This window comes from Musca vetustissima, unplaced genomic scaffold (genome assembly GCF_032173495.1).
Source record: "Musca vetustissima isolate MV318-11 ecotype Yass unplaced genomic scaffold, APGP_CSIRO_Mvet_v1 utg6429, whole genome shotgun sequence".
In the NCBI taxonomy this organism is placed as follows: Eukaryota; Metazoa; Arthropoda; class Insecta; order Diptera; family Muscidae; genus Musca; species Musca vetustissima.
The window spans coordinates 122,482-147,101 of NW_026873349.1; the positions used below are offsets into that span (position 1 = coordinate 122,482).

The 24,620-nt window shown below is 33.1% G+C and overlaps 1 protein-coding gene across 1 annotated transcript; it reads right to left on the reverse strand.

Annotated features, from left to right (window-relative positions):
- Positions 1–14,305: 14,305 nt before the first annotated feature.
- LOC133324562 (peroxisomal membrane protein 11C-like) lies at positions 14,306–24,559 on the reverse strand. The gene is made up of 5 exons (XM_061533406.1): positions 24,494–24,559; positions 14,961–15,143; positions 14,705–14,886; positions 14,586–14,642; positions 14,306–14,522 (listed from the first exon to the last, which is right to left on the reverse strand). The coding sequence occupies exons 1-5, from the start codon at positions 24,557–24,559 to the stop codon at positions 14,306–14,308; spliced, it is 705 nt and encodes a 234-aa protein (XP_061389390.1).
- Positions 24,560–24,620: the final 61 nt, after the last annotated feature.

Genomic DNA, 24,620 nt, shown 5'->3' on the forward strand with positions numbered 1-24,620 from the left:
TTTTGCGTGAACGAATAGGGCTGAGATTCTGAAATTTTGAAATTTTGAGACATTGTTGGAAATACGAACTCATAAGTACGAAAAGTACTAAATATGGTAAAATTGAGATCTATGTGAACGGGTAGGGCTGGTATACTAGAAATTATGATTAAAATTACTGTTGCAGTGTGGAATTGAGGCAGTTTTAGAAACTCGTACTTACGTCTACGAAAAGTAATAAATGGTACTAAATTTGGTACAACTTGGATTTTGGTGAACGGATAAAACTGATATCTTTAACTGAGGTAGTTTTGGAAATTCGTACTTTGGGTACGAAAAAATTTTGGTACAATTTTGACATTAGTGAACGGGTAGAACTCGAATCCTGAAAGTTGCAACTTAGGTTACTGTGGGAGTGTAGGAAAAGTGCAGAATGGTACCAAATCTGATATTATTTAATTCTTAAATTTGGACATACGATTGCTATTTGAAAGCAGGTTTGAAATATTGAGATAGGTTTGGAATATGGGTACGAAAAGCAGAGAATGGTATTAAATATATAATGGTATTAACTAAATTTGAAACGTTTTGGATTAGTATGATTCCTGAGATTTAGAATTCAAATTACTGTTGAAGTGTAGTATTGAGCTATGGAGACAACTTTGGAAACTCGAATTTATGTGTACGAATAGTAAATAGAGAATTCACTAAATTTGGATAATGAAGAAAGCTGGAAACCTACAATTTGGAATGTCAGTGACAGAGAGTTAGAAAGAAGGGCCAAAGGGTTTTAGGTACTACGTGGTACTAAATTTAGTGGTGGTGATGATATGGAGGTTGTCATGAAAATGTGTACTTATGTGCTTGAAAAGTTCTAAATGAAACTGAAAGTGGAACCTTTGCTGATGTGTATGAAGAGTACATAATTGTAATAAACTTGATGTTAGATGTAGGAAAAGTGGTGGAATTCAGAACTATAGTACAACCAATTATACAGTATTCACGATTTCCATATGATTTTTTTTGTATTCCCTTTTCGCATACGAAGTAGCGAGCACTTTGCTAGTATATTATAATTAATACCTGAGAATACTTAAATTAAAGAAAATATATTTTATGCAAAATAAATAATGCACTCAAAATTCGTTCTAGTTTCCGATCCTAAAAGGAAAACAAATTAGACTCAAATTAGTTATTAAAATGCACAAACTAGCACAAGCGATATTGAATCGTCTCCATTATTCAATAATAAAGTGATGTATCAAAACAAAAACCTTTGCTTTTCAAAGTGCCCTAATCTTTTTATAACTACCTTTAGGAAATGTCAATAGTGAACCTCTATTGACATTGTCACCAGTACTACTGACTAACTGTAGACAATTCCATGTATATTCCTTTAGACATTTTATATGAACTTGTCATTGTCAATAGTTAGTCAATAGCGACATTGGGGTAGTGAGTCAATGAAGACCATCGACGAAGTAGGGAGTTATTAGAGACTTTAGATGTACCATAAATGGTCTGACAATTTCTATTTTGATAACATATTGTCTGATTTTCACTTCACTATTGAAAACCTGTGCTTATGAACTATATAAGCCCCTCATTGCTATTTTTAATCTTTCGCTGTCTACAGGATAATTTCCTCTGTTCTGCAGATCTAGCTTCATTATCCCCTTGAAAATTATAGGGGTATTGCAAAATTACGCGCCATTCCAAAACTTTTCGAACTTCTTGTATCACGTAGAATAATTCATTTAGTTTCGCCAATAATTTTACCTTGTCAACATGGTTTCATAAAAGGGAGATCGACTTTAACTTATCTGATGGAATTAACATGCCATGCACACCATTGATTTTCTACAAAGCAACAAACAGATGTAATTTGCACTGATTGTAGTAAAGCGTTTGATACGGTGTTACGCAAACTTTTAAATTGGACGCCATGGTTTTTCCATTCAAAATTTTGGCCTGGATTTCATCCTACTTGCAAAACCGCACTCAAAGCTTGGATTATAATGATATATTCTCCAGAAATATTGATGTCCATTCTGAAGTTCCTCAAGTTAGCCATTTAGGTCCATTATTATTTGTGTTATACCTTAATGATCATCCACCAGTGATTCTATTTTCTAAAGTGTTGATGTTTGCTGATGATGTAAAACTTTTCAGAAATTTAGACTCACAAAATCAAGCCTTTGCTCTACAAAATGATGTGCACTCTCTTGAATAGTGGTGTAGTATTAACGGTATTAATCTTCCAACACTAAAACGAAGACCTTTAATGCTAAGATCTATATTTTTAATAAAACTTTTACGCTGTCAAATTGACTCGAAATTTTTAATCGGTGAAATCAATTTTAATGTACCTTCACGTTTTACACGTAATTATATTCCGCTTTATCTTCCTTTAGTGAGATGTAATTATCAGTTATGTAATCCCGTTAGATCACAATGTGAAATATATAACAACCTGTATAATCGCATCTCTTTATCTGATCCAATACATGTAATTAAAAATTCTATTCTACATTTAGACATGTAGAGTGCAAGCAGTTGCCAGATGTTTATGTTTGTCCTTATTGTTGTGTTCAATTAACTTTAAATTGTATAACCGGCTAATGTTTACCAACATTACTAACCCTCCATAATCCGGATTATGGGCTGTACGTTCTCCCTACGTTATGTGGAGGCGTGGGAACGATCGAAAAAAAGCTGTTTATTAGATTAATAGGTTCCCAGCAAGTAATTCCGAATCTTATTACTTACAAAATTTCTTGACTTTTTTGGATACCGTTCTTTAGCTTGTCGAAAGCACTACTGTTATCGGTCATAGAAAAGCTCTTCCTTCTAGTACTATTTTTCCGTATGATGACAGATTTTGTGTCAGATTAGGAAATGATTAATTTAAGAATTTCCCTAGAATCATTCTACCATGGTCCAGGATACCTTTTTTTATGGGCGAAATTCATTACAGTCGGCTCCGCTTTACTGTAAGTCGCTTAACTGAAAAATATCGGATAAGTGAAATTGATTTCCTGCACCATTACATTTTAGGTTAATCGCCCACAATTTACTCCGCATAAGTGAAACTTCGCATAACTGAAAATATCGGATAACTGAAATAGTTTTAGGAATCAAATATTGCAATGTCCCTTCAAATCACTCCGTATTACTGAAAATCGTGAGAATGAAAGATAGTCACCCCTATTCCGTATGTCGTCGCCGACACAAAACGACGTCGAAGAGAGTCGTCTTTTGCAAATTTGTATTCCCTATGTTGTTGTCGACATTTATCGATAACTATTGAAACATTTTTGGTATTCCGTAACAAAGTGTGACGATGTCGAAGATTCTTCGTCATTATTTTTGTTGACGAATGAAGTGTTTGAACAACATTTTTTTAAGAAATTAAAAAAAATATGTCCGGTAAGAAGAGGATACGTCATCCTCGACCCTATTCAATAAGTTTTGGAAAATTTCGTGTAAATAAAAATATATGGTGGGATCTGTATATAAATCTGGCCAATATGAATTGGGAACATCTTGTGCCAAAAAAGTTTCGTCCCATTCAGATCATAAAGGTGAACTGTAACTTTTTTGAAATAATATATGGACGGAGGGACATGCATAAATGGACTCAAAAAGTAATTCGATGTATATACTAAAAAGTAACTATGGGTCTATCTCGTTTCCATTTGGATGTTGCAAATACATGTACCAGGACATAATGCCCTGTGCCGCAGTGTGGTGAAGGATACAATCACATTATAGAAGTAACAAAGATGTACCAAGATATCTTACAAAATGCACCATTCATAGGGGAAATCTTAAAACGAGGTCCCATATAATTAACAAAATTTTGAGGAGGTCGTCCACTTTTTACTACTCTCAATTATTATTTAAGGCCTTCAATATGATATTCAAATTTGAAATAGGAACAGTGTAAAAATGTGAATCTACAGTGAACAAATATTGCAAAGAAATGTGTTACTTATTCACAACCCCATATTACAGGCAAGTCAGCAATTAAAAAGGCTTAAAACGGCTAGTATGAAACCTTTTCAAAGACATGGACCGATATTTTCCGTTTTCAAAATCAATAAATCTAGCATAAATATTATATTATAGACCACATAATATCTAAGATTCGTTACAAGCCGGGCATTTTAATAACATAATCCCTTTAGCTGTGAACATGTCAACCAGTTTCAATTTCGATCGTCTATTTTAATAAAATTCGAAACCTACGTATTCGATATAAAATATGAATTATTGAAATTCCTTAAACTGAAAAATTGTTCGCTTATGAGAAGTTCGGGTAAATGAAATTATTTTCAGTTAACCGAACTCCGCTTAATTGAAAACATCGGATAACTGTAACAAACATCCAGATTTTTTCCCGTTTCAGTAAAGCGGAGTCGACTGTATACGTATATGAGTCCCACCCTTAGCACGAGAAGTCGTATTTTTTTACTAAGCTATTAACCTTTATGTGGTGTTCTTTCTTCTTACACATCTGTGTGGTGCTTCCTGGCTACTAAGATGTCGATTGTATTTCTATGACTTACGCATGATTCCGTCATTAAATTCGATCTCAAATGTCAAATCCATTGCTTTTTGTGGGTCACGTAAATCCTGTTTACAAATCCAGTGGATTATATTTGACGTATAAGTAATGGAATTGACATTTGAGATCGAGTGGATTTTGTAAATCTAAACGTATCTTGTGTCAAAATAGAAAGCAGTCGATTTAAAATCGTATATGTAAATATACTTTAATCGAAATTATTTCAGATACAATTATGTTTTTGTACCAACAAATGCATCACTTTTCTCTCTGCTTTATGTATTTCGCTTTTGAAAATGAGAATATTTTATAATAATATGAATAATAAATAATAATTGCATGAACATTTAAAAAATAAATAATAATTCATATTAAAAACTATTATAAAAAACTACAATACATATTTATCCCTTATCAACAAAAAAAGATAAACTATTGTTAAAATTGTTAATGGAAGTGAGTGCTTTTTTATAAAATGCATAAAATAAAAGTGAAAAAATAAATAATTTTTAAAGAGTAAAAAAACATATTTTCTTACATATGAAAAAAGAGAAATTGAATAAATGTGTTTCAAACAAAATAAAATTAAATCTTAGAAACAAAAATCCTTTAAAATATATCACAATAATTTATATTTCATATATGACCAATTTTATGTATGTATGTACCTTTAAATATTTTACAACAATTGGATTTTATTTTAGTTTTTTAGTTTACTGCAAATAAATTGTAATAGACAAACAGCTGATACCGTTAACACAACGGAAACACAAGTGCCAAAAAAATTATTGAATTTATTCCATTTTTTAAAACAAAAATTGTTTTTAAACCCCACATTAATACATAACGAAATGCAAATACGTTTTTACAACAAATTGCTTTATACGTTTTTATCATTTTATCCTTTTTTTTCTAAAATAACATTTACCCTCAATAAAAAAAATGTTAAAAACTTTACAAAACAAAAGGTTTTTTGCAAAGACAACAAACAAAAACATTGGATTTTATATACATACCTTAAAAATATATATTATAACAAAATAAAATATATACACTAACAACTAAAAACAAAACTATAAAATATATATACATCAATATATATATTCTAAATTGTTTTCCCACCTTATTAATGAAATAAAAATATACTGCAGTGCCATTTAACAAAAAAAAAATATTTAAAAACAAAAATAACAAATATGTAGCTTCCAACAAATATTAAACATTTAAAACCAAACGCATATTAGCAAAAACAGATTATAAACCTAGATATAAGGCTATTTAACAATTAGCGTAAGTTAAGCAATTAAGAGTAAGAAACAAATTTAAATTATGTTATTTTTTTAATATTTTTATTTAATGCCGATATTTTATATAGAGATTAGTCTTATTATTTACCAACCTCGATTTCAATCATATCTGGTATAGCACCAGGACTTTTCGGCATTTTCTATTTGTTTTTTAATTCAAAACAGATGGCTTATACCATTTACAGGCTGACCGGTAAAAAAAACCAAAAAACACAAAATATCGAATTTGAAAGAATTGCGTTATAACTTGAAATTTTCCAAACAAAAATCTATTATGGATCGATGTGAAAATCTAAAACTTTAAAACGTCTAAACCTAAGGCTTAAGTGTACTACTTTCCAAAAACTATGCACAGAATTCTGAAATTCAGCATCGTGGCTCTCAAGAAGTGATAAAACTCTGATTTTTTTCAAAATTCGTACTACAATACAGTACTTATTAAATTCTAAGGTTGTTTTTACACAATATCAGGATAAGTTGGTTCATATACCTCAATGAGAACTCCAACAAAATATAAAAAAACAATAATAAAGCTACAAAATGTTTTTTCTTTTTGTAGTGAAATAATAAACTGCGAATTAATTCAATTCAATCCCAGATTTCTTGCCATTATTCTTTGTGTCTTTGAAATCGTTAAATGCGGGGTTTGCCATCATAAAAAAAGTTCTTTTATTTGTAATACGTTGTAGCTGTTATACCAAATTACATCAAAACAATAAACAGCTGTTTCACATGCCACTGTATTTTGCCATATTTTCAAATTTTAAATTATCGGGTATGTTCTGGAACTTACAGTGTTTTCTTTACACTTCACCTAAGAAATTACCTCCTGTTCTGCTTCTCACGTGAATATAAATTTTCGAAACTGAATGTTGTCAAAAGCAAATTTATGAAAAAATTGTAAAATGTGTAAAGTGTGTTACAGACCAGCTCGACATGTGATCGATACACTTCTATCGTTGAAGTGAATGCCAGAACATGCCCGACCATCAAAATTATTACTCAATAAATCGATCGTACAGGTACTTGAAATGAAAATATAGGGAACATACCAAAAAGCAGACCTATACCGACATTTCTACAAACCGATTATGTAAACCATAAAGTACAAATGTCAGCAATTTTTAATGGATATTTATACCCTCAGCCTTATGGCTAACGTATACAGGTTGATACGGTGAAAATGTACCTCGTCGAAATAATGGTTCTAGACCCCATATTTCTTACGACCAAAACTGTTTCAAAAAATTTGGATTTCTTATAAACTTTGCAGATCTTATTATTTCTTCTAAACTTAGTCCAAGTTCGAAGAGGAGATATCTGTCCACTCCAGGGACGTACGTAGGGGGGCGGCAGGGAGGCCCGGACCGACCCCCCCCCCCCCATTCCCGAAATTTATTTTTCACAGTAAAGTTATGTTTGCAACAGCGAATTTTTTCATTTTGTACTACAGGGCCCCCCGAAATTAAATCCTGTGTACCTCCCCAATATCAGGCGAATGGAATGACCGTTTTGAACCAAACTTGCACAACCTATTATCTTTACGATGTCTAGATCAAGTCCTAAGTTTGGACCCATCTGCCCTCTCCTTTGGTAGCTCTATATCTCTATATATATACATAAAAAATTACGTGTATGTTTGCGATCGCTAAACTCAAAAACTACTGCAACGATTTTTACCAAATTGTATGTACAGGCTCTATGGGCGTGAGATGTTTTTCTGTGTAGTTTTATGCTTATCCGACAGATGGCGCAATATTTAGTTTTTTTTTTGTGTTTTTACACCGTAACTCAAGAACTACTGCACCGATTTTGACCAAACTTTATGTATATGTTCTGTGGGGCATTAGGAGTGCTTCTGTTTAATTTCAAGTTCGTCCTATAGATGGCGCGCTATACATTTTCGTTGCGTTTTGCCCGATTAGAGATTGGGTGCTTATCGACGTTAAGTATTCTGACACCAATTCTTACATAACCTGTTTTCGTGAATAGCCCTGTGGGAGTGAAACGAAAAAATATAAAAAATAACTCAAATTGAAGTAAAATTAATTTAAATCTACTTATAAAATTTTTGTATGAAAGGTTCATTAATTTGAGAACGGCGGGACCGATTTGACTAAAATATTACACATTTTATAACTCAAGAACGTCTGCACCAATTTTGATGATTCCAAAGTAATTACGCCATCCTTACTTATGTTTGGTGAAAATGTTTGTTGGAATAATTTCGACCAATTGAAAACTGATATGCCATACATACTGGATTAATTTAATATTTAACAATTCATCAGTAAATGAAGGTTTACCGTTGTGAGGAAAATATTATGCGTATTTTTTTATTGCGGAATTTGACATAATTTAAATGGTAATAGTTTCTGAAATATATTTTTCATGAATTCGTTAATTTTTTTTTTTAAAACCAAAATTGATGCAATTCTGATACGGCAAACAACGTTTTCGGGTCTGCTAGTTATATATAAATTATGCCATGAAATTCAACATTGGCAGTATTTTTCAATACTTAGAGATATGAACCTCTGAAGTTCCGGAACCCATATGCTCATAATTTCGTCATTAATGGATCGATGATGGTAATATTGGTGGCTATTTAGAAAAACATGTTAATATAAAAGAAATTTTCGATAGCGTAGCTGAATTTTCCATCTGTCCGTAGGAGAAAGTCTTAAATGGCCGGCCGAAGGCCGGATATCTAAAAATGATAATATATATTTATATATATATATATATATATGAGAGCTACAAAGCCAAGCTTGTACATAATATTCGTAGTACTCGGTCCGGAATAGGGTATAAAATTATCCAATATTTTTGTTCTGTCGGTATTAAATAAAAGTATATCTAATAAATTATTTTTGTAATCTTTTAGTTAGTTCTAATACAAACAATCCCCCAAAAACAACATAACCTTAACAATCAATAGAAGAAAATGCATAGCAATTTTACGTTTTTTTACAAAGAAATTTAATAAAAAATATATAAAAATATATTTAATACAAAACAACAAAACATATTTAGATATAGAAATGTTTCAAATTGATTATGTATTTTTGAAACAAAAAAAAATATCTATAAAGAAATTATACATATATATACATACAGAAATTAATACAAACATATATATGAATAACATATTTACATACATGCTTCAAAAATAAGAATTAAAAAAAAAACAAGAACAACAATAAAAAAACAAAGGTATTCACACCACTACTTTAAGGCTGAACAAAAAACAGAATAAAAAATTAAATAAAAAAATATATATTTGAATGAAGAAATCATACAATAGAATGAGAGATTTCCAGAAAGGGCCTAAGTAAAAAAAAATAAATTGACGAATTTCCTCAAATTCCAGGGAAGAGGGGTAATTAAAAAAATAAGTGTTTAAAATAATTTGAAACAAAATTTTAAAACTTTGAAACAATTCTTATAACATATTCGCCTTAGTTTAATTCATTGTTCTACAAATTTATTTGTTCCTACAAATTTTTAGAATTTTAAACGTTTTTAGAAGTCAATATTTTTATCTCATTTGATAAAGAGTTTTAAAAGGTTTCGAAATTTAACACTGTTTTTAATGTGATTTTATAAAGAATTTCGAGGCTTATAATGAGCCATGACATATTAGTATAATTAAAAAAATATTTGAAAAGATTTCGAAGCTTACAAAATGTCATTAAATATTATTATATATATATTTAAAATATATATGTATATATTTAAAAATAAAAAATGCAAACAAAAAGACCCACAACAAATGTAGCTAGGCAGTATACAAAACCAATTATTTAAAAAAATAATTAATTAAAATAATAATTATTATAATTAAAAAAATTATAAAAACAAAACAAAAAAATCATTAAAACACAATCACGAGACCACAAAAAACAACAACAACAAAAAGGAGCATAAGAAGTTTTAAGAAAACACAATAACTAAAAATAAATCCCACAGAAACGAAGTTTATATAAATTTAAATAATAAAAAAAATTGAAAAAAATATATATACTATAATACAAGACATTAATAAAATTTGACAACAAAAAAAATCAAATACACATGCAATACAACAACAATCACAAGAGAAAATTTAAAAAAAAATCAAACACACATACATACAAAAAAACCTATATATTTATATATGAGCTTTTATTTAATGAATAACAAATAAAAATAAATAAAAATCTTAATAGGTAAAGGTTAATGAACATTTTTGAAGAAGAAGAAAAATATACTTAATATTTAAACAAATATATAACAATGAGCTATACTTAATTAATAATATAAAAAATAAAACACTAAAACACACATATATACATACAAAATAAATAAAAAATACTCATATATATTAATCAGCATATTAGCTTTTAAACTAATATGGGATTTTATTATGAGTTCGGATGACACAAAAAAAATATTTAAAAAAAATTAACTAAAAAGAACTTTGAAAAAAAAAATATTGTGAAATTTTTCAAAACAAAAAAAAACTAGGGAATTTAAATTGTTTTTAAATTATTGTTGTATTAAGTTTTAAAATCATCAGATAATAACTAACAGTACGTATTTTTTATGTTTTAGCAAACAAAAAATATTTAATTAAAAAAATAAATAAACTGACAGACAGACAAACAGAATGCCAACCAAAAAGTAACACAATAACAACCGAGAATACCAAAAACAAAATGGAAAACAACTAGAATTTTATTAATTTTATTTTTAAGATTTTCAAACAAAATCAACAGCAACAACAAAATAGCAACAAAGCAATAGCAACATTTTTGATCCACTAGCAAATTAAAAAAATAACAAATAAATGAAAAACCAAATCATTTTTAAAATGTATAATGACAATATAAAAGCCTAAGAATGAATATTTAAGTTTTTCAAAAACAACAAGAAAATGTAAAAAAAGAAACACACACAAAACCAAAAATATTAATAATAATAACAACAACAAATCATATAATCAAAATAAATAAAGCATTTCAAACCAAAAACAAAAACTAAATACAAGTTATTTTTTAATTAGTTTTTAATCCAAAAAAGTAAGTATTATTGAACCACGGCCTTCAAAGTTCTGCAGTAACAACATTCATTGCAATATACCCTCCACCACAAGTTGTATTGTATATTAAAATTTTCATTTCGCTTGCAACACCTCGAAATATTCAACTGAGACCCCATGAAGTCTATACTCTTGCTCAGAATAGAATTCTATGTGCATTTAGACATGTCCGTCCGTCTGTTGAAATCACAATAAATAACATGTAGTAGTAGTATGACCAGAGGGGTACAGAGATGCTTAGAGTACGTGGGTACCTACCTTGCGGTCTTACCCCACGGTGCTGTAAACACCAGTTAATACAAAGCGTCAACCAACGCCCCCACACCGAAATGCAGGTACCAATCGATCACACGTATTTGAACGCGATCACCTCCTTGGATGAGGAGCGGAGCCCATCTAAAACTCCTTCCTTTCTATGGGTCAGGCACCCGATTGTAATGCAACTCCACATCGAGCCACAGCTCTACCCGCGATTTGGGTATAAACCACATCCAGCACGATGCTCCCCGAAGGGCCAACGCCAACTGCCAGGCTAGATCAGCAGACCTAGGGGCCCTGACACCCGTGCTACCGAAACCTTCGGTCAGGTTCATAACCAAAGCTATTACCAGTAGAACCCCAAACAGTTCAAGACTGGTCACTCACAGACTATAGCCTCTGCCCAGCTTCATAGCCAAAGCTACTACCATTAGGACTAACATGCAGGCTCTCTACAATGAAACAATTGCTGAAAGGGGATACAATGCAAAAGTGGCCACCAACATCACGCGATATTGGTAGCCATCATGCATCTCACCCCTCCCAACAATTATTCCACAAGCCTGATAGTCCGGGAATAAACAGAGGGGTACAGCGCTGCCAGAGCAAATTGACAGCTCCAGATTTTGCACGGTAATGAGGATGCCCCCACGAGAATAAGAGGAGATTGCCACAGCTCGCCGGACATCACCATCACCAGGTCTGATAAAATACGTAATCTGGCAGCCCGTCATTTCTCTTGCTTCAGACCACCTTCCCATCATCGTCTCTGTAAATAGACCACCCGATTTCATAACCTCTGAACGCCGAACTTTCCTGAACCATGGTAAAGCTGATTGGCAAGGTTTCAGAGATTTAACCAATCGCCGCTTCAGAGAGCTAGAGGAAATTCGGGTAGCTGAGAGGAAATTCCGAGACATAATCACTGCTGCAACCGCTCGCCATATACCTGCTGGCCAGGCAAGGATTCCAGCAGAGGTAAATCGTACAGGCCGATTTCCCTTCTGTCTCCAGTAGCAAAGACGCTTGAGTCACTACCCCTCCCTCTGATGAGAATTAGATTTCCAGTCCCTCAGCATCAACATGGATTCCGGAGGATGCACAGCACAACTACAGCATTACACACCATAACCACACATGTAAGCAAAGGACTTAACTAAAACAGGCCGTGCGACAGGCCAGTCTTGGTGGCTCTTGACTTATCGAAAGCCTTCGATACTGTCAATCACGCCAAGCTGTTCGAGGACATAGAGAAGACCAACCTCCTGCCTAGTTTGAAACGATGGATAACATGTGTGGTCGCTAGTCATATGTGGAATTCAAAAACAAAAATCTAAGCCCCGTAGAGTGAAACAGGGAGTCATGTCTCCGAAACTGTTTAACCCCTACCTTTCTGAAATTCCACAACCACCGGACGGCATAGAGATCGTACTGTATGCGGATGATTGTACGATCATGGCGTTGGGTGTTATCGCAGGAATCATCCATGCCACAATCTTATGGATAGAATTCCCCCACCCAGGCACAAAAACAAAAATCTAAACCCCGTAGAGTGAAACACGGAGTTCCCCATGGTGCGGTCATATCTCCGAAACTGTTTAACCCCTACCTTTCTGAAATTCCACAACCACCGGACGGCATAGAGATCGTACTGTATGCGAATGATTGTACGATTATGGCGTTGGGTGTTATCGCAGGAATCATCCATGCCACAATCTTATGGATAGAATTCCCCCACCCAGGCACGTAAGGAGAGACCTACATGATCTTGAGAGACAGAGGGGTCCAACGGTACAAAAGAGAACCCCTAGGTCAACAGGCTTATCGAGCAGAAATTACCAGCAATCACACGGAAGCAGTGACCCAGGCAATGGACCAATACCATGTGAAGCAGAAGAGCGAAAGCTGCCTAGACAAATGATAGTGGTTTTAGCCCAATCAGGATGGTGCAGCCGCCTCAATTCGTATTGGGCCCGAATTGACAGCGCGGTACGAAACGCATGCCCTGCATGTGGACTTGGACCTCACGATACGCTACATCTCTTTAACTGCCCTGATAAACCCACTCATCTGTCTTCGGAATCTCTTTGGACACAGCCGATTGCAACCTTCCTGGAAACAGAGGAGTCAGAACCAGAATAATTGAAATACAACAAACATGTACACAGTTGCTACAACAACAACAGCGATTAATAACGGATACGGAGTTGAGCGCAAAAGTCGACTTTTCGATTTTTGCCTCTGGCCAAAAAGTCGATTTTTAGACTTTTGTCGTTGGCTAAAAAGTCGACTTTTCGATCTTTCGATTTTGTCAAAATCGATTTTCGAATTTTACTAATTAAAGCAAAATCGACGAAAAAATTATTTTTTATAAAAGTTGTTGTCAACAGATGCAATAAAGTCCTGGAATGTTGAAATTTTTGGGCAATTTCGGCTTTGTGATAATAAACCAAGTATTTATGAAGAAAACCGAAAGTCGATTTTGAAAAGTCGACTTTTCGATTTTCTCAAAGATCAAAAGTCGACTTCGACTTTTAGTATCCCCAATATTTGATATATTAGTCCGTTTTTTATAGTGTTAGCAAAGTGAATAATGATATATATATATATATATATTATATGTCGCAATCTTTTATCTTTCCATTATCGGAAAAACCAATTATTGTTTGCATTCATTCTGTAATTATTAATATATATTTTTTAATTTACTGTCATTAGATTACTTCATCCACTCAGAATAAAAATTAGTCTATACAAGTATATATTAAAATACAAAAACAATACACATATTTATATAAAAAATTATCTAAATTTTTATTATACAACATTCACAATATACATACATACAAATCTCATCCATATATATTGTTTTTTCTTTTCAACAAAATTTGAAACTTAGGAACTAAGCAATACAAAATATTTAAATATCTGTGACAATAAAATTGCACTATACAACACAAATAAACAGAAAACAAACACACAATATATGCCCACAATATAATGCAGTCTCAAAAAACAAACAAAAATTTTAATCATAAATATTGAAGTTAATAAAGACTTCAAAATTAGCAAAACAAAAAAAAAACAAATTAAATATTTTCTGCATTCCTATTTATTAAGTCTCCGTTTGGCAAAGATTTGATAAATTCCTATCGCTGCTGAGGTTGTACCAATGGCACCAATTTGGAATGTCGACAATTTACCACCCCAGAGATAACCCTTGGGCAAATAGCTACCGGCATGTATAAAATCGAGGGTTAAACGCAGCAATGTTAACATTTCGATACGATGTTTCTTTAACATTTTCTCCATGTCGGGATTGTCTCTGTTAATAAACAAATAATGGGTATTAGAAAAAATCTTAACAATGAAATTTTATTACACCTACTTTGTTTCCTTGATGGTATTTATTTTTTGTTGATTTAAACCAAAGCTGCGTATGTTTCTGTAATATAAACAAGAAATTAGTTTAAGGAAGTTTTAAGAAAATAGAAGCAAATCCTTTACCTCATCAAATTCAAATAGACACCCACAACCCAAAATATCGTATTGACATTATCCCAATAATCGGCATTTTTAATATCAACGATTTTGTGTTCGGATAACCAACAGATTTTCTCTACAGGATAATAGAGTAAATCAACAATGTTGGCTGCCACACCCAGCACAGCCATAATGCTATCTGATTCCTACAAAAATAATAAAAAGTAATAGCAATATTAGTTCCAATTTAAAATAGAGTTGAGTATTTTATTACACTTACCCCTTTACCCAAGCCATATTCCAGGGCATACTGTATCATGGGTATATCATCAATTAAACGCAATGTAGCTCTTGCCCCAGATATCCTCGAACTGGCAATAGCATAACGCTTCGCCAATTCAGGTTTACGATCACCATAATAGCCAGCTATTAATTTGGATCCATAACACAAAGCTTTCATTACCTGAAATTAAATTTTAATAATAGTTAATATTTAATTTCTGTCAAAGTTCTAATAAAATATTTTAAATAGGTCATAAAGACAAATGGTAATATATGATAATATCAAAATATTTAGAGCTCTGTAAATAGTCCGGAGTAAATATAAACGCTTGTTGTATTTGACCCTCTATATATTTGCCGATCAAAATCAAAACACCCGTACTTATTCGTTGGACAAATCCCATTGTGTAAAATTTTGCGATTTTCGAATCTAGAGCGATCAGAAAAGATTTTATTCCATACATGGACAGATGTACCAAAGAACTATAATTATTAGAACTATAAGTATCCGAAAAGTAGTGAAATGTAATAAAACGTACTTTTGGTAAAATTTCGTAACATGTAATGAATAGAACTAATAATTAAAATTTGGAATGCGAATTAAATTTGGAATTGAGAAGTAGGGTCGATATAAGGAGGTGATTTTGTAAGCTACGTATACATGGAGCTGGAATCCTTGGATTTCAAATAAATATTACCGTCGGAGTATAGGATTAGTTAGTTTTGGAAATATATGTTAGCGATAATATTCGGCATTTATTCTGATGCCACGGTTGATTAATACGAGCGGAGAGCGACCATCGGCTGTTATGGCGGACCACACCATCACCATGGCCGGCGTTTAAGTTCTGGTGGCCAACCGAACTTGCACATTTTTAGCTGACCTCTTTGGCAAGTAAATACGATCATTTTGTTTGTTTAAAAACTGCAGGACACAGAATGTTTTCTCATCGGAGAACACCAAATTCGGCAGTTCACCACTTTCGGTCAAGCGAAGCAACTCTTTAGCTGTCTATTTTCTTTCTGTTGTGGTGTAAGTTCTTGCACTTTTTGGAATTTCAATGGCTTTACCCCGAGATAATTTTTCAATATTTGCCGAATGGAATATTGCGATATGTTCAGCTCACGGGCCATTTTTCGGCCACTTCGACGCGGTTTTCGATCAATTCGCTTCTTTACTTTTCGAACCATTTCTGCCGATGTTGCCGGCTCACGGGCCATTTTTCGGCCACTTCGACGCGGTTTTCGATCAATTCGCTTCTTTACTTTTCGAACCATTTCTGCCGATGTTGCCGGTTTTTTCCGTCCACTTCCTTGGCGTCGGGCTACGCTACCAGTATCACGGTAGCGAACGATGGTACGAGCCACAGAAAATTTATTTACATTTAAATGCCGGAGCGCTCTAACGATAGCCACTTGTGGTTTTCCATCCAAATATAAAGAAATCAAACTATGACGCTTGAATTCCATCAGAAATAACTTTTTTCTGGAAAATTCTCGCCAAAATGCTTTTGTACGCTTGTAAAATGAGCTGTCACTGGAATAATTTTAACAGCTGTCGGACGAGAGGCTTAGAAATGACAGTTGCAGTTTTTTCATCTCATCCTGTATTCTAGAGGGTGTATTAAAGACTTGTGCACGCAAACATTTTGGCCGCAGACCTTGGACATTCCAATAGGACTCAGCACCATCGCACTCAGCACGCGCTACCACCAAAATTTGGATTTTGGTGTTCCGATAGATCTAAATCCTGAAATTTGGAATTAAGTTGGATTGTAAAATAGGGCTATGTGGGAAGTTTTCTAAACTCGTACTTATGTATATATACTAAATGGTTCTAAATTCGGTACAATTTGATTTGGCTGAACCGATCGGGCTGGAATCAACCTAATGGAGAAATATGACAGTTTTCGCCAGAGGCAGGAATGCATTCCGGAGGACATACCCCAATGACGGATGAGGAAGATCGTCAGATATGAAACAGAGGGATGCGGAGGGATTCGAGTGCCGAAGCTCCCGTCTCTGCCTCGATCGATAAGACAGGGCCTCTGACGCAATTAACCACCGAAGACAAAGAAATCAAAAGTGAAAATTGTCTGCCGACAACGTATCGAAGGACGATTTGATTTTGCCAACGGTAAGCTTTTGATCAGTAAATAACTAAGAGCCGTGAGGAAGTACACAAGGGACTACCCTTTGAAGACGAGTAGGAAACTCCATATTGATTACTGTGGCTGGCCCCGTTGAAAGGATGCGAATACAGATTCCCACGGTACAGGACCACAAAAACTCGGCATATCGAGTCACAAGGAAGAAAAATCCTCGAGTGATTCACGAGAAGCAAATGCATCCTCAATGTGTCACTGTGTGTTGTGGTTTTTGGGCTGGAGGAATTATTGGACCTTTTTTATGAAAATAAACATCATTGAAAACAGTCAATGGTGTTCAGTATAGTGACATGAGTTTATTGTTCGCTTGGATTAGAAAAAAAGTGGAGGGCATCCAGAGAAACATTTCAATTGCTGCGCCAATCATTTCCCGGCTGTGTCGGTTCATGTTTTGGAGGCCAGAATTGGCCGTCTATATATCGTGCGATTTAACATTTTTATTTGGATTTCCTGTAATTTTAAATTAGCTGTAATTTTATATTTGCAATTCACATTGGGTACAAAATCTTCCTACAACAAATTATCACTAGAGGTAGCTCCAATAAAAACGTTCTTTCCAATTTTCGGAATTTTTTCTTGAACTATAATTGTTGTAAATTTATATTTTTTCGGATCTCATTGGGAAAGCAAATCTTCCTACCAAAAATATTATAGTACGTTTACATTGTAGCAGATTTCGTTAACCAAATGGGTATCAATTGTCAATTCCATTGTATATTTTTCATATAAATCCTCATATAGTGTGTTAACCTTGTAAAAAGTTCTAATGTAAATGCCGTTTTAGTCTAATAGTACCTCCCCAATTTCGATATTGTGGGGAGTTCGAACACGTTTTCAACAAAATTGGCTATAATTTAGTATGTATATTGAATTATCATTGGATTGGACCATTTTTGCGATGACCCTCATATAACGGTACCTCCAAAATATCGATGTTTTTGTGAATTTTGACACGTTTAATCAAAATTTTTGTAATTTTATATTAAAGAAAATTATTTATATTGAAAGTAACCCTTATATAGCTGCACCTATCATAATTCCGTATTTTGGGAATTTTAGATATGTTTTTTTTAATCAGATAGTTCGGATTCTCATTGGGTGTAAATTTTTCCCATAAAAATATCAATAGCTGTACTCGCCTTGGTATAGTCCCAATATAATCCATTTTTTGTATTTTGAGGATATCGGTATGTTCGAGGTTCTGGCTCAATGTTCCAATCTTAGACTCTGTAATTTGATGTTTTTCTTTTTATCTGTCAACAATTAACCATGTCATAGCACCCATATAAAAGTCCTGATTGATGGTGGAGAGTATAAACAGGCCGATCCAAATCCAATTAACATAACAATGAATTATTCAATTATACATTTTTCAACATTCTATTTTCATAACAAATCTCAATGATGAGTTAATTTATAATATTCGCATCAACATTTCTTATCTAATATTAATGACCGAGTATTGTTTTATATGCGGGAATTTTTTTATTATATTTGATTATTATGATCATCAGTATTACTATATAATAATTAGGTTGAAATTTCCAAAATCAAAAGTTTGCAAAGTCATTGTCATTTTTAAATTGAGGAGTCTCCCAAACTTTAGGCTAATATAAAATTCTAAATTTAGAAAAGGAACCTATCATAAAAATTAACCCAAAGGTGTCCAAAGAGATCGGCTGCATTATTTCGGAAGTCATAAGTTTTCCTACATGGATCCCTGGACCATTATAACAGAATGTTCAGCAAAACCAGATGAAATAAACCATCCTATTTCAAAGAATTAAATAAATCATATACCAGTACAGATCATGTGGCAGAGGTTTGAAATCTAATAGAAGTGTTTCACAAATTCTCTAATGACGAAATAATTATACGCCCTAATAAAAATGTAGTCACACCCCATAAAATAATTCCACGACTTTTCCGCAAAAATAAACAAATTGCCTATATAATGTGAAGTATTTCATCATCGGCCCACCCTTATAATTGTTTGTAACAAAAAAAGAATGACAACCAATTCAAAAAACTGCGATAAAAGTGAATTTCACGTAATGTCTTTTATTGTCATTGGCCTGTCTGTTAAGTACGGGACTGTATGTTATTTTTATCTTAGATTGTTTTTCTATAGTTTTTTGTTAACGTCAATAGTCCGTCAGTCAGTCATAACAATTAACTATTTGTCTTGACAAAGTGGGTTGGTTGGTGAATTGATGTTGCATACTTTTCAATCTGATAATGTTGTTTTTGTTTTTATTACTGGGAGGTGTGGGGTTTGAAATGTTTACATTGTTGTTATCTGTCGGTTTTTGGTATAAAAGAAAATATTTCACTTTATAAACAATTTACAAAATATTTTTATGTTTCCAAAAAAAAAAAAAAGTGGAAAAATTGTTAAGTTTTCTTAAGGATTTTTCATAAAATATGAAAACCCCAAAGAGTGTACTGATACTAATTAACTCATGGTAGAGTATACAAACCTCAAACTACTGCAATTTAGATTGCAAAGTTATATGAGGCTATGCCTAAAGGGGAACCAATATTGATAACATAGTATACTAATTAGTCAATATTTGGGATTATCATATATGAGGGCTATGACTAATTAATGTCCGATATATGCCAATTTCAAACCCAGTATTTTAGTTTTGTATCTCAATTCTTTCCTTCAGGAGGTATCCAACTCTGAACCGATTTAAAAAACATGGCACACGTTAGACTACTCTAACTTCGGTACGTTGTGCAACATTTTGTGACTTAAAATCGAACGAAACTATATATGGGAGCTCCAAATCTGAACCGATTCTTACGAAACATGACACACGGTAGTAACTTCAGTACGTTGTGTAAATTTTGTCCCACACGGCTTAATTTTGTGTCTATGGTTCACCATTTACATCAAATCAGACGAAAATATATATGGGAGCTTTATTTGAACCTTCGCCGATTTTCTCGATACTTAATACACATCATTCTAGACATAATCTGAGCCAAATTTCGAGCACATCGAAAGATATATAGGGACTTTGGTGTACCATTTACCCTACATCGGACGGAATATATATGGGAGCTACATCAAAATCTGAACCGATCTTCACGAAACTTAGAACAAATCATTCGTCCTTGGGCCAAATAAATGAGCTGTGCTAAATTTCATCCAATTCGAATCATAAATGCGACCTGTACTTTGTTTACAATTTAACGTGGACAGACAGACGGACGGATTCTATGTATATTCCCAAAAGGAACCATGTGTCTATCTCGTTTCCTTTGCCTGTTACAAACATATGCACAAAGACATAACACCCTGTACCACAGTGTGGTGAAGGATATAATAAAAAAGGGGTTTATATGGGGACTATCCCTAAAAGGGGGTGAATATACAACATTTTTGGTAGGGCGATTTGTAACCATATACGGCTACAAAATACAAAATTACTTTGAATTTGGTAGAAATACGCGCTCAAAATACCAAAAATTGGGGGAACCCTTATGTGGGGGCTACGAGAAAAAAATGGGCTATATTCATAATTTTTAGTGGAGAGATTTGCTACCCAATAAGAACTTTAAAGACTAAATTACAGCCAATTCGGTCGAAAAATGCTATGAAAACCTTCAAAAACTGAAAATTAGAGGGGTTCCGTTGTATGGAACCCCTATATTTATAATTTCTTGTGAAAATATTTGGTACCCTATAAGAACACAATGTACCAAATTTCAGCGAATTCGGTTGAAAAACGAGCTCAAGAACTCTAAAATAAGGGAGGTACCCTTATATGGGAGCTATGCCTAAACGTGGACCGACATAACCCATTTTCGAACTTGATCTGCCCGCAGACAAAAGACGAGTCTATGCAAAATTTTGGCGATCTATCTTAATTCGATTAGATCGAATTAGAATATATATTTTATTATTATTATTTTTAATTTGTAAATCAAATCAATGCCAGAAAAAGTTCATAGGCCAATTTTAGTGCAAAATTATTAATACTAGTTTAATCTCGTTCGAATTTTTAATTTCCGATACTTTGAAGATATTTTACAAAGCCTAAAAACAATAACATAGTACTAGAAGAGATGACTTAATACTAAAGTCGAATCTTCTACACTTTAAAAATTAATTACTCCGAAAAAATCAACTGTACTTACAACATATGGAAGAAAGGCATAAAGGAGAAAAATAAATGAAAATGACAAGGGAACAGGCAAATATAGTCACAGCCTCCTTTATGTGACTCGTTCCCCACCCTTTTACACGAATTAAGTCAAATTCATTTTTTATTTCAAAAATGGAATTTGAAGCATCATAGGCCGATTTTAATTAAATTGCAATTTTGTTGATAATATCGATTTAATTATGAAAATTATTATGACCCTCATCAAAATTCCATATATTTGCATATTTGAGAACCTAGCCCAGCTCGTAAGGTCAACATTGACTTCAATACCAGCAACAACACAACAGTTAAACATTCAAACGTAAATAAAAATCCCCTTTAATACAAATATAAATATGTATAATTACCAAATCAATTAAAATGCATTTAATTTGTAATTTATACCAAATACATTGTCACTTTCTACAAGTGTCCATCTATTCTATTCGTCATTTTGTCCAAAAACAAAACATTAGATAATCCATTGTTTAGGTTGTTCAATTGAAACAAGAAAAACGACAAAAATATAACCTGTGTCAATATAACCCAAAGAAATTTCAGTTCAATTATTCAATAAATAATTAAATCGCGTGACTAGTCGTCGTTGTCATCTGTGATGAATTGAGTGACAAGTTTTACTATGCGTTCGATAATCGTGTTTTCTATGGCAAAACACACACAGAATAATCAGCATAGTTTAATGGTGTAAATTGCCTTAATTTAATTAAAGAATTAACAAAAAAAGAAAACAATTTTAAATTCGTATGGGAAGAGGTCGGCGGTTTGTAGCAAGTAATTAATTTAGGTTTAGTGAGGCAATGTAATTGAGAATTATCAAACTACAAAGGAGTAGTAGTTGTTGAGTTCTTAGAAGAGAGAGGTATAAAAAGTGACATGGGGAAAAAATTCAAAACAGAATCATAGAGAGCAGCAGCATAGTTGCTTAGAAAGTTGCAAGTGTCGATTCTGGTCTATTTGAAATTAAATACTTAGAACCTATGGATTGCGAAGGCGGTCATCGGAGTTATACACAGGTTTTATTATTCGTTTGTACAAGGTATATGTTTAATTAAAGATGTTTCCGATTTTATGTTGATCAAATAGATAATATTGACTCTTTTTGTAAGAGGTACCAAGGGAGAGGGCAGACGGGTCCCACCTTCGGACTTGATCTAGGCTTGGTCAAGATAATAGGTTGTGCATAATATTGGATTTAGAATTGAAAATGTTGATTATTTGGGAGGTACCAGAAGGAGTAGATCAATGGGTCCCATATTCGGACTTGATCTAGACTTTGTAAAGATAACAGGTTGTTCAAATCTTGGTTAAAATCCGTTCGACTGATATTGGATTTATAATTATTGAGAATGTTGACTATATGTGGGGGAGGAACTACAAGGGGTGGACCAAAGGGTCCCATCTTCGAAATTGATCTAGGTTGGTTAAGATAATAGGTTGTGCTAAGTTTGGTTCAAATCGGACATTCTATTCGCCTGATATTGGATTCATAAATATTAAAAATTTTATCCCTTTGCGAGTGAGATACCAGAAGGAGTGGACTGATGAGTCCTATTTTCCATCTTGATATTGGCTTGGTAAGATAATAGGTTGTACAAAGTTTATTTATTTATTTTTATTTATTTATTTATTCCAAAAATGCAATTTGAAGCCATTAAGGCCGATTTCATTTAAATTGCAAACTATACTACTCCATTTAACAAGATTTCTTAATGATATCTTAGAAGGTATTATTCTAAAAATAATAATATATTTCAATATTTGGCAAGTGGCTAACTACTCAAGTAAGTGTATTAATATCACATATTCAATATTTAGTAATAAACAGCATTGTATAAAATATAAGAATTTAAATTTGTATATTATAAAAAAAAAAAGTTCAGTTCAAATCGGACATTCCAATCGCCTGATATTGGATTTATAAACATTAAAAATTGTGACCCTCTGTGGGGGAATATGAATATTGAAATTTTTTAACCTCTGCGGGGGAGCTACCAGAAAAAGTGGACCAATGGGTTGCATCTTCAAACTTGATCTAGGCTTGGTAAAGATAATAGGTTGTACAAAGATTCGTTAAAATCGGATAGTCCGTTTGCATGTTATTATAAAATTAATTTGTAGCTCAATTTTGACTAGTGTTGGCACCTCATTGACCAAATGTCTAATTTTGACTGAATGTACTTAGCTTGATTAAATTTTATACAGAAATAGGTTGCAGTGTTATTGAAGATTATTCAAGGAATTTTTCATATTTAGTTTTAGGATTCTTTTAGTTATTTGAAGTTATATAAAACAGATATTGGTACATGTCTGAATTTGGTGCGTTTACCCTATATATGTCTTGAAAGAAATACCATTTCTTTACACTGAGGAAATGAGGAATGCAAGGTCCAAATTTCAAAAAGTAATTTGAATGTTTGAATAAGTTTGATAGTTGTTGTTTCATTTTGGTCATAAACCATTTCGTTGTTCGTACTCCCTCATCATGATCGTGAACAATATCACAACAATGTCAAACGATAATCAGCTAGCCTAGGCAATGCAATACGATCGTTTTCACGTAAAAATAATAACAACAATATACAGCACACTGCTTCATAATAAAGAAAACCTGTTGTTTTCTTTCAAATGTGGCATTCATGTCACTCAGTCAATATTGGAGAATGGGGGAACCAGAAAAAAAGGTGGAGACTAGTTTAACAACTTCTATTAAAATAAAAGACGATTGACTGGGAAACGCGAACCACTGACATTGCCAACAATGCAGTTTACTCAGATGACGGACTGACCGACTGTAAGTAACAACCACCTGCTATGCCGTGTTGCGCCGCTCGTTCCATGTAAACACACGCGAACAACAATAACCACACAATTCAATTTTTGAAATAAATGACCAACAACATCATCCAACTCTTCTCCTCCGTCAAACTTTTTTTTTGCAATTACTTTTTGCCGGAATCAATTAAATCTAATTGATTTTCTATGTTTGTTGGCAATGGCAACGAACGAACCAACCCAATGAACGAATGGCGGCAATCGAAATCGACAAACGAAAGTGAATTAACGATGATTGCGTCGGACATGGAAGTGGGCTGGTAACAACAAATCCACAATCGCCATAATCTTCCTATGTCTACAATGGTTATTTAGATTAGCCAGTGATTGAACTCTTTCGTTTTTTGCATTACCTTATCACGACCGCCATAGGTATCGATAATATCACAGAATTCGTTTAAATATTTATCGTAGGGCATTGTTCCGAAGATGTGTTTATATCCGCAGGTATTCCGTTCGTTTTAGACTTTCGCAAAATAT